The 12,088-nt window shown below is 42.2% G+C and overlaps 1 protein-coding gene across 1 annotated transcript in view; it reads right to left on the bottom strand.

The window, feature by feature from the left end:
* Positions 1-12,088, bottom strand: part of EIF2AK3 (eukaryotic translation initiation factor 2 alpha kinase 3) — a 41,908-nt gene extending 29,820 nt beyond the window's left edge. Inside the window, exons 1-2 of the mRNA XM_085059519.1 lie at positions 11,706-12,088; positions 4,902-5,031 (exon numbers count right to left, since the gene is read on the bottom strand). Of these exons, the coding sequence (XP_084915645.1) occupies positions 4,902-5,031; positions 11,706-11,968 (393 nt within the window). The 5' untranslated portion in view covers positions 11,969-12,088. The remainder of the gene's footprint in view (positions 1-4,901; positions 5,032-11,705) is intronic.

Below are 12,088 nucleotides of genomic sequence, written 5' to 3'. Positions count from 1 at the left end.
GATTTTTTACAATTTTATTCTCTGTAGAGTAAAACTGTCCTTTAAAAGCTTTTGTACACACTCAAACACTTCAGAGAACCAACTTGCTATTCTCTGTACATGAAAGCCTGACCCTCCTGCAAGCTGCCTGGATGGTGCACAGAGACTCTTCCAAGTGCTAAGCAGGAAAGATTGTTGTGGGGTATCCCATTCCACATGTTTTAAGATGCACACAAGATTAAAAATTAAAATTAACAACAGTGAGCTAGACAGAGCCAATCATTTTTAAGCAAAATTCAGAAGAAAGCCATTTTCTCTGAATGTTTTTGTAGTTTGAAACGAATCTCCTTTTTGTTTGGCTAGTGAGCGTAAGCAGAGTCAAAACAGATTAATATAAATTCCTAATATTCATCACTGTATTTAACAGCTGCTATAATAACCTTTCAAGTGAAAACACTCAAGTGACTGATGGTCTTAAGTGTTCCCCACCCATATCCAAGACAAACACTATCAGCTTTTCCTTGGATGACATTTACAGACAGTGACTCAATTGAAAAATAGCTATAGTAGAAAGCCATGAACCAAACAAACACCTGATTTTTATTCAAACTAATGAAATGCTGCTGCAGGGGTGCCCTAAGGCGTTGGCTGAGGCTTTCCTAATTCATTCAAAGACACTATTAAATTATTTACCCTCCCCAAACCTCTGGGCGGGCACATAACAGAATTCACAATTCAACCCCTCAAAGGGCATTTTGACCTCTTGCCCTGCCCTGACTCTATTCAGTGTGGATTTTGCATTTTCTTCTATTCCAAAGTCTAAGAGGTCAAAGGATGGGAATTACTGAGTTTCTTCCTGTGTTCCCAAAGCAACCCAAGACAGATTTTGGCTCTTCTCTGGCTTGCCTGGGTACAGAGGTTGCCTTATCCAAAGTGCAGGAAAGTGCAGGCAAGTCAGTGCCTCAAAGTGAGTCCCAGGTGCTTGGACACTTCACAGCAGAACTCTCTATTTCTTTTGAGGAGCCAAATTACTGAAAATTTGGAAAGACAAAGAGAAGGGAAAAGAAAGAAAATACATTCATACTGTATATTAAATCCAGTCACTAGTGGCATTTTTTGAGATTTTAAAATCCTTTTCCAACTCACTGCTCTAAGCAAAAAAGGAACAATCTGCTAAAAGTCTTTGTAGGTTTGCTTCACCTACAATGCAGTGAGTTTTCAGATGACTTCAGTATAAAACTTCTTCACCTCTCCATACTTCTCTGGAGAAAAAAATGTAATACTAGGCTATTCTATAAAAACATGCCACTTTTATGTCTAAAAAAGATGACACAGATGTCTAAGTTTGTAGAAAAGTTGATTTTATGTGGTTATCACAACAAAAAGATTAAGATATATTTATATATATATGTATATACACACAATGCAATTCAAGGGTCACGGGAATCTTCGTAAGAATAAGGGCGTTGACAGATTTGGTGACATGGCATAATCCAATTGTTCCATTTTTCCAGGATACAGTGGTATGTTTACCCTGCCTGCTATAAATGTCAGCCCTGTGGGCTGAAACTGATTTTGTCCCATGATCTTCGATGTCTCAGATAAGGAAATAAGATGCTTACTTAGGGATTAGTCTGCAAGAGCCCAATCCCGAGCCAACCAGGTACTTTTATCAAGTCCACCCCAGTGTAGCCACTGCCCAGAGCACTGAAACAACTCTGACTGGTGCCCATTAAGTAATTTAGTATAAAGCTATGCAGGTAAGAGAATGCATCACGCTCATTAGTAAACCATGTGCTATGGACCTTTCCCACTGCTTCAGAAGCACTTCTTCACTTTCACTATAATTAAATATCATTATTTCAACAGGCTGATTCTCCCAAAAGTATTCTTTTTTAAGTACAGACAATGTATTAATTACAAACCCAAATTTTAAGGAGAAAAACGTTTTTATTAAAATTAAGCTCCCTATTAGAAAAGTTGTGATTCAATGACTTTACTGTGAACTTCATCCGGCAATCTTTACGTGCAGGTAACAAAAAAACTTGGAGTTGTAACCATACAGCTTTTATGGAGAAGTGTTTTCCAGTTTAAAACAATGGCTAGAGAAACAGTTTTTAAATTCTCAGTCACAAGTCTGAACTGCAGAGTCAACTTTTCAACACTGGCACCCTGACCATGATTTGTTTATGTTGGAACTTAGAGCCAAGGAAAGAATTTTAGCATTTTAGTTACCCAGACACACAATTAGTACTTCAGCAGCCTTTCCTTTCTAATTGATCTGTTCACATGACAAATGATGAACATCTCACTTGTCAGTGTCTTGAGCAGTAGTTTCAAGATCTGAAGCGTTTGACAGAGCTGCTGGAACATTTGAAATTTCACTGCCTCACTTTCCTAATTAACACACGAGCTCCAGACAGCCAGGTTGACATTTTACAGTTAGGCAAAGGAAGTAACTACAGTTCTGTTAAACACTGAAAGATTGAAGATCTCGTCTATTCTTAAAAGGCACTTTGAAATTAAAGTCACACTTTTGCACCAGGACCTAGAACTACAGTTCATTACACTAACACTTGAGATAGTTAAAAAGTCCCTCATCAAAACAATTCAGACCCAGCAGCACACACTTTCCTTGCTCTGGAAAAATCCTAATCTTTATCACTGCCAGCATAACACAGAAAGTTTCTCATCTACCATTTCTTGCAAGAAGATGTAATTTAACAGCTTACATAATGTTACTGTTTTATGATGAATATTGTGGTTGCTAGCACAGAAACCTTTGTTACCTCAAAAATGCTGGAAGAGGAAGGAAAAGCCTCAAGACTTAGTCCGAGAGAATAAAACTTGTCACATGCCCAAATCAGTATTTTGACCCAAACCAGAATTTTCCCAGCAATTTTAATGAGGTGAATTATTCACTTAAGTGGTATCTAGATTCACTGCATGAAGTCTTTCAACTGATTACTGACAGCAGATTAAACATTTAAATATTTAAATGCAGTTTATTCGGAGTATTCATCACTTTTCATCATGTTTCTTGTTAAATTCTGTCTTATCTTAACAGCATTTGTTTACATGACAGTAAGTCTAAAAAGGCCCATATTCATAACGCTTAACAGCTTCTAGAAGGCCAAAATGACGTTTTCCTTCCAAAATTAGTTATCTCATAGGCTTTGCATCTTAACTGCCAAAATCCCTCAGTGTCTTGGGCCACAGCTGTAGAAATGAAACAATATGAAAGCCCATCTGAAAGTCCAACTTCCTCTATCCATAACAAACGCTCTTTAAAAGTGTATTTTTGTGACTGCCACAACCTACTGACTTGTAGTCACAGTAGAGAATTAAGTATCACATGGACAAACTAAACCTTTTGTTGTCTAAACCCCAACCTTTTGTTTCTACAGTCACACCACATTGGAAAAATATCAAAACCCTAGACAGACCAGTTGAGTGACAAAAATCTAGCTATGCAAAAACATTCTATAGTTGGAAATGCCTGCATTCCCAAAATCTTTAAAAAAATGGGCTTGTGACTTAATTTATAGTGAAAAAATAAAGTTTATATTTGCATCTTATAACAGGTGGTTCTATTTTCATGTGGTCATCAAACTATTTGCAGCAACAGACCAATATATTAAGTACTTATTATTGAAAACATTTGTGAAGCTTCACACTATCACTGACACCTTCCACCTGACAGAGCTCTTTACAGTTCTTTCACAGTTTCTATATTTTTTTTCAATTCTGCTCTTGAACATATTTTCAGGGAAGGTTCTTCTTTCCTACAGTGTCTTTTCTAAACCACAAAAATCCACCTGAACAAATCTCACAAAGCTGCATCCGTAAATAAAATTCTCTCTCAGAAACAAGGGAACATGACTTAACATTCTCATTACTTTTGCAACCTGAGATACTCATTAGCAGCTCTCATACATACACTACCACAGCAACAGACCAACTCCTTCCTTAGACTTCTTTAGACCAAAACAGAGGTCATATCCACAGACAGCAACAAAGAACCACAAGCAAGAAGCTCATGAAGTCTGAATAATCCTGAACTCAACTTTCATTCCCTGATGCTCATTGTGCAAAAGCATGACACAGGACTGGTCATCAAATCCAACCATCCCTGACAGGAAAGGGCTGTGTACTTCTGTGGTGTGTTATCATCACAAATTACCTCTCTGTTGGTGTTTTTATTCCTCCTAATTCTAGGAGAGAATGACTCGGAGATCTCACTTCCTCAGTGCAGGAAAAGAAAAGGAAAGGAAAAAAACTTCCTTCTAATTTTAGCATAAGTTTATTGAAACTGATGGTGGCCAATAGCACCAAACAAGAACTTGAACTCTAGATTTTCTTCTTACAGTTCATCAGCAAGAAGTGATGCAACCCTTTACTACTCAGTACTTCAGGGTGACCTTCAGCACTCTGTTTAATTGCTAACACATTCTGTTTCACAGGCAGCCTGCTTATCTAGTATAAAACACCCAAAACAATCCTTTGTTCATTTATTAAGTCACAAGGACTTTTGCTTTTCTTGAGGGGAAAAAAAAAGCCAACACTTGCCAAGACATAGTCTAGTAATACAAAGCAGATGATCCTTCCATTTGCTTGAAATTACATGTAACTTGTTTTCAATCAGCAATTACATACAATTCCCAAACTCAGTTACATCATCTAGTTTGACAGTCACCAAATACATCAATCCCAAGGCTAAAATGCTGACACACTCCAGTTTGAAATGGCAACATGATGTAAGCACTCAAAAAAAAAAAAAAAGTTTGAGAATAGTACTGACAAAGTTTCATAGGTGTTCACTCCATTATCTAATATTTACCAACCAGGGAGGAAGCTGCATTCATTTTATTACAGACAGCTCCATTTTTAAAGATTTAGTCAGGAAAGAAATTAAGCCTTACCTCTGGTTTACTGAGGCTGGATGACACAAGAGAACCTGATCCCACATCCAGATCCCACTGTTTTCGCCCACTGTTTTCTGGATCCAGTGCTGCAATTCGTCCATCCAAAGTGCTGATAATTACTAGAGATCTGCAAGTTGGAAACATTCACAGTCAACACTACAGCCCATTATAGTATGGACTTCACCTATAAATATAGCTATTTATGTGCAGTAAAATCCAACTCCAGCCCTTAAATCTCTATATTCTACAGAAAAGCAATTCAACTGGGTAGCTCTATCCAGACCAGTAAGGGAGAGCAGAGCTGAAGTCTCTGGCTGGATGTCATAAACAAATTTACATGTTGTAAGACACTTTCAGAGCTCAGATTCAGGAGAAGACAGTTGACTTTTTGCTCCCATATGTAGATGTAACCACTGCAACACTGAATGAGATCATCTTTTTTGAGATATTTATACAAACAGTATGGATGCCACTTCTTCCAGTCCCTTCCAAACTGATCTTTAACACACCCCATCAAAACAACCTAAACCTGAAACTATTAACCCAGCCAATTAGGATGTCAGAAATGCTAAGTTGCAATTAAGTTTTCAGTGATTTTGGATGAAACATCAAACTCCTGGGACATTTCATAAGTCTCTGAATAAAACAAGTCCCTCCAAAGGCATACACAGGGCACTAGAAACAACCTCCAACACCTGCTGAGCACAAAGCAAGGACACTGCTTTTTGCAGCCCGGGCTTTAAGCAGCTGATGTCTGGGGGTACATGGTCATGGCAGGCTGACTGCTGATTTCTACAGTGCCTGAAACTCCTCAATTTCAGTAAATCTTGTTCCTTACCGAGCTGTACAATTAGAATAAGCTTTTCTGGTTGGGCTAGAGCTCTAGCATTAAAATCAACAAACAAAATAAACAACACATCAGAGACAAAGCACTGACAAGGCATTTCTGAAGGGCCTTTTTTTTTTCCCTTGAAGATTGTTTCTCTCTGACCTGAAAAAGCTGGTATTGTGTTGTCAGTTTGGCTTGCAGCAGCTCACCAATCTTCAAAGGCAGAGGGAGTAGAACTTGATCACTTTACAGGCTGCTTGCACTGAGGGGGGCTGGATCCAGTGACCCAGAAGGACCTTTATAGTCACTGGTTTCAATGAGAATAAGGAACTGTGCAAATAAACTGATGGGGAGATTAGCCAGTTTCAGGTGAGGGTGAAAGGGCAGTGGGCTGGTAATGCACACACAGACATGTATATTAATCTTTACTTTAAACAATAAGGGACTATAAATTATTGTGTAGAACTGAAGCCAAATATATTTGCTTGTGCAAAGTTAATGGTCGAGCAGCATGGAATTTAGGGAGGAAATGATGGGGGTTATCAGTTTGCTTTAAGGATGGAAAAACTGAAATCATGATCTAAAAACATGTTCAAGGATAGTGACTCGTTACCTTGCCTCTAATGAAGGTCATGTAAAACATGGCAGTTTTACATGTAAAAGTATCCCACACAATTGATAGGATTTTATAATGCTTATAGCACTATACTCCTAATAAATAGAAAAAATATATCTTTAACCTGTGCCAAAAATGCCACAGCAGCTCCTGCTTCTGAAGGTGGCCAAGCATCACATTCCCTCAAAAGCTAAGTTTGACAAACTGTTAGAAAAATACCAATTGTGCAAATATTTGCACAGTGGAAGACATAAGTTTTTATAAGCTGAGTACACTTATTCCAACTGTACAGAAACGAAGACTGGGTTAATAATAAACCAGATTGCAGGAGACTGACTATTCTCAAGTACTGTAAACAAGTGCTCACACACTGAAGGCCTTGGACACATATTTAACACAATCTGTTTGTTTTATGGTAAAGCAATTTATCTGAAACCCTCTAGCATTGCATAAAAATATTATTCCAAGCAGGTCTACTTAAGTTTTATGTTGATCCTCCTGACAACTAGGTTATAAAAAGAGGTGGAAATGCAGCTAGAATGAAGGGAATTTTGGCAGCAATACTGCAGAGAAGACAAATCCTAAAACTGTACTGTGAAATGTTTTCTTCCCATGTACTCTCATTGTTTTCCTTTATCTAAGTCTCCCTGTTCGACTTCTCCCTCAAGTAACGGATGTTTCATGCCTTTATATCTTACATTTCTGGATTATCTTTCCCCACCAGATGCAAACCTCAGCCTTCCCTACAAGTTACCTCATTATTTCAGCCTCCCCACCACCACTCAAGTGGTGGTTTTGGAATCTGTACCTGCACCCTGACCTCCAGTCACCTAAATTGTGTTGTAACCACACTTCAGCTTTAAGTCTAGCTGATTAGGAAAGCAGAGGGGAGTGTGGGGAACCTTTGTGCCAGCAGCACACACTTGGAGAAACTGGTTTAACCAACCACTTCTGCACACCATAAAAATTCTGGCTTTTCTTGAGTGCAGTGGCCTTCTTGGTTTGTCCCCAGCTGTAGAATGGACTTTGTTTCACCTACTGAGCAAACACTTCCATGAGACACGGGAACAGGACCAGCCCAGCTATACCTAAATCTCACGTGTGGCTACCTTGAGAACTGCAACCAGGTGTAAGAAAAACATGCATTTCTCTCTGCTTTTTAACAAGTGACTCATTTTCAACTAAATAGCCACATTTCTGGTTTTAATTTCATCTTGCTCTTCAGCAATAATACCACATGTCAGGACAAAAGTGTTAAAAATCTTTCCTCTTGTGATAAAAACCTTCATTACTTACTTTATTTGTCTATGAATTAAAATCTTAATACCTGTTCTCCTCTTCTCTGATGGACTCCATTAAGTTAAAACCCTCTCACTTGAACTGTAATTGGAGCAAGATCTGAAATTTGTGCCCAAGACCCTCACTAGTTACACTTTCTCACTACCAGATTTTCCATTCCCTTTTCTGTGAGATTCCAGTGCTTGCAGCTTTGTGTACTGAGAGCACGAAGTGGTGACAAGAGATTTTTCCTTTGCTCTGGTCTAGTCAAGCACTAAATTAACACATTATGATAAAAGCAATTTAGGCAACTACTTCAAGGAAATATTTCAGAGCTTAAAAACAAACATGCAGGTGACTCGCTTTTTGTCACCTAACAGTGCCATTGTGGCTCTACTGCAGTGTATTATGTCCAATTCTTACAACAAATTCTTAGAAACCCCAGCAGAATACAGCCACAATTCCAGAACAGAGAGTCCTTTCAGCCACCTGTTTGCAAGCCTTTGCTGGCTCAAGGTGTCAGGGCTGCACCTGAAATGCCATTCAACTGAAAAAGCAGTATTTTTGATACATCTTTGGGACACCTGATTGACTAGCTGAAAGGAAAAGGAATTCCTGAATCAGTTTCTGTTTTGGTTAGGGCTGATAAACTCTCTAATCGTCGGAAAAACAACACCTTATCACTGGTTTTATCAACATCACCTCCTGTCTGGGGTAAAGCTGAAAGACTACCCTGACCAAAGAAGCAGCTTCCAGTAACACAGAACTTTTCTGAGAACACTACCAAACCAGATTACCTTCTGAGAAGGGAAAACACAAAATATTATCCAGCTTAAGGTCAAAAGTCACAACTATAACACCAAGGAAGTGAGGAGAATAGAGACAAACAGCAGCCAGGCTGCATCAATACTTGTTGACAGTAAATCACAGACTACACTGGGGAGTGAATCACATCACAGAGATACTAGAGAAGGAAAAAAAACCAAAAACCAAAAAACCAAGGACCAATACCACAAAATCATAATTCAACAGTCTCCACAAATGTGGGCCAGAATAAAAAAGATACAAGAAGAAATTACTCAAAAATAGGCATTCACTTAAATCCCAGGATCCATCAATGAGGCATCTGAAAAATGAACATCAGTAAAATGAAGACCTGCACTTCTCCCTGCCTCGAGCTGCTGGTCCAGAATAAATTGTGAATCAAGGGATGGAGGAGCAGAAAATCCCTTCTGTGCCCTTACAGATGGCCAACAGCAGGACTAAAGCAAGGGGCCAGTACATGGAGCATGCAGAGATATCAGTAATCAGAGCAGCTGGCAGAGAACAAGCTAATGTTGTATGGTCAGATTTTATGTGCACTTTGTCACTATGAAAACGCATCTGGAACCACTTCCCTGACCCCAACCATCTACAAGCAGCCTCTCTGGCTGAATGAAAATGTTTTCTTACCATTTCCTATCCTCTTGCACTCACAGACAGGAACTTGTTATTCAAGTGCAGCGATAATGTTCCCCCTTGAAATAATGCAAAATATCTACTGCAAACTTCCACATACATTGACAAAAGGCCAGTCCTGGGTCTTAAAACCTTTGTTTGTACCCAATAATGAACACAGCCCACTTTTTGAGATCAAGTGGCCTGAGCACAGCTCTGTTCTCCTTTACTGAAGTGAAGGTATCTGATTTACCTACAAACAGAAGGACTAAGCAAGGGAAGATGTAAACAGGACAGAGGAAGAACATTTCTTTAGTTCATCTACACCCTTTCACTGCACCAAAACTTTGCATCTATTCAAATAAGTTGTTTTTGTTAGAAAAACAAAGCAGAACTTATCATCATCTTGGTACATTTACACTGTTCCTGGTTTGGTTTAAAAGAACCACCAAAACTAATACCTTCAACCCTCAAAAGTCCATTGGGACATTGTAAATACAGCTGTTTGTCAAACTTGAACTCTAAGCAGCTGTTCCAACAGCAAACCCTGCATGTTTGTATGGAAAAAGCACAGTAATTCACTAACCCTCATATCTTCTTCTAGGAAAATAAAAAAATCTTCAAACCCAGGATAATTATATTCATTTGCCTACAGCAAAAACAGTTGGGATTTTGGTTTTGTTCTTTTTTTTCCCATATTATGCTGACCTTTATATTGCATGGATATTGCTGAAGAACAATTAGCTCAGACAAGGAGAGATCTCAGAAATACAAATAAAAAAATAAAGAAATGCAGGCAAACACTATGGCCAGGCAGCCATTCTATTTTTATTTGATGACAGCAAATCTGTTCCTACATACTAATCAATTACAGAGCAGCTACATTTAATCTCAGGCTTAATTTACTACACTGAACATCTTTAGTGTATTCTACTTAGCTCTAGAAGGCAAACAAAATGTATTTTTAAAAATTTTCAAGGCTAAATAAATGAGGGTCCTATTAAAAACTGAATACAGTAGAATTGCAATAAACTAGGTGGTATTTTGATAAGCTGATACACAAAAGAACGATCCTGTTGCTAACTGGTGAGACTGCCCTCAAAGAAAACAGGATGCCAAGTTATCTGCCAGTTTCTTGCTCTGAGTGAATGCTCAGGCATACTAGGAACAAGCTTTGGGCTATTTTCATGTTTTCAAATACAGCAGGCATTTAGTCATGCTGTTCTTCCTTTAAACTCTAGCTGTGGCTTATCACCTCATCGTTCTCAGCCAATTCAGAAACAGACTGGAATCAGCACAGTAACATTTCTGCACTTGAGTCATTCATCTAAGTCTTCCTGTTGCCAGTGCTTCTTGCCACACACACTTATTAAGTATTTTATTTCCCCTTGTTATATTCTGAAACTTGTTCATCAATTTGTCTTGCATGTTTGGCTTCCCCTCAGGCACACCCTAGTGTCTGTGCTGAACAGACAATTAAGTACACAGGAGAACTGCATTCTCTTTAAAACAAAAAGACGACAGAAAGGGACACAGTGCTCTGAACAACTGTGAGCTGCAGGTAGGTGTTGGGAAGAGTTTAGACTACAGATGCAGCGCTTCAGGGTCTCCTTCCCGCAGGCACAGAACTGCCACCTGGGACCAAGGCAAGGAGAGGATCGAGACGTGGTATTACCAGGGTAAGCAGACGGGCCAGATGTCACATAGCGTGACATCCGGCAGCTTGTTTGTCTAAGACTAAGACACCCTTTCTCCTTGCTAACAACCGCGTAAAGAACAAGCATCTCAGCGCTGGTGAGGTCCCGAAGTTCCCTTTCCTCATTGTCACAGCCTCCCCCTCGGTCCAGCCTGTCCATCCCTGAAGGGCTACTTCAGCCCCATCACGGGATTCACCTCTTCCACGCCCTTCTCCCTGCACCTCTCCTCCGGCCCTGGGACACTGCCCTGCGTGTCCCACAGCCCAGCCCCACGCACCAGCCGGCGACACCCCTGTTTCACCCCTTTCCCAAGCACCGCTCCATCTGCGATAACCCTACCGTCCAACTCTGCCTCCTCTCCGCTCTTCCCACTCCAACACTCCCGACCCATCCCAGCGCTATTCCCCTCCAAGCCCACTCCTTCCCCACACGCGACCCCCGGGACCATGTAGCCCTTTTCCCACGCACTGCCCCCCTCCCCAACACCCCCTGCTGCTGATTCCCAGCCTAGACACAGCCATGTACCCCCAGCACCCCCAGACAGCGACCCTGGACAGTGCACCCTTCTCCCCGAGGCACTGACCCCACACCGGACCCGAGCCCCCTCCCCAGCATCTCCACGCTGAGATGCTGACCCCCACCCCGGTCCCGGACAGCCCCAGCCACTGACCCCATCCCAGTCACTGGCTCTGCCCCTAGCCAGCCCAGACATTGATCCCTACACCCCTCAGCCTCCCCAGGCACTGAGCCCACCTCGGCCGCCCCCACCGACACCCCACCCAGCCCCCGACCCCCATCAGGAGCCCCAGTCACCGACACTCTCCGCAGCCAGCCCCACGCACGACCCCCACCCCAGACACCGACCGCACACCGTCACCCAGCCCTGAACCCCCCTTCAGCCCCAGGCACTGACCCGCACCCCGTCACCGCCTCCTCCCGCTCACCTGCTGCCGCTCCGGGCCTCTCCGCTGCCCTCAGCCTCCTGCTCTCCGGGCGCCGCGGGAGCCACACCGCCCTCATCGTCCTCTACTGTCACGTCCGCGGAGCCAGCGGGCAGGGCGGCGGGAGCGGCGGCCGCCCCCAGCCCGAACGCGGCCTCCACAGCCGCGACATCACCCGGCGGCGGCTCCGGGCCGCCCGCCGCCACCCCCAGCAGTATCAGCAACGCGAAGGCGGCCAGAGCGCTGCGGCCCCGCGGCCCCCGCATGGAGGGGCCCGGCTCGCCCGCCGCCGCCACCCGTTAGGACATGAACGCCGCTGTCGCCGTCGCCGCTGTCGCCGCCACAGAATGGGCGCCCGCCGCGCGCGCAGCCCTGCCCGCCGCGCC

Source organism: Lichenostomus cassidix, chromosome 4 (genome assembly GCF_008360975.1).
Source record: "Lichenostomus cassidix isolate B80296 chromosome 4, HeHo_3.0, whole genome shotgun sequence".
NCBI lineage: Eukaryota > Metazoa > Chordata > Aves > Passeriformes > Meliphagidae > Lichenostomus > Lichenostomus cassidix.
The sequence above is the reverse complement of the archived record's forward strand: the minus strand, read 5'-3'. Positions and strand labels throughout refer to the sequence as shown.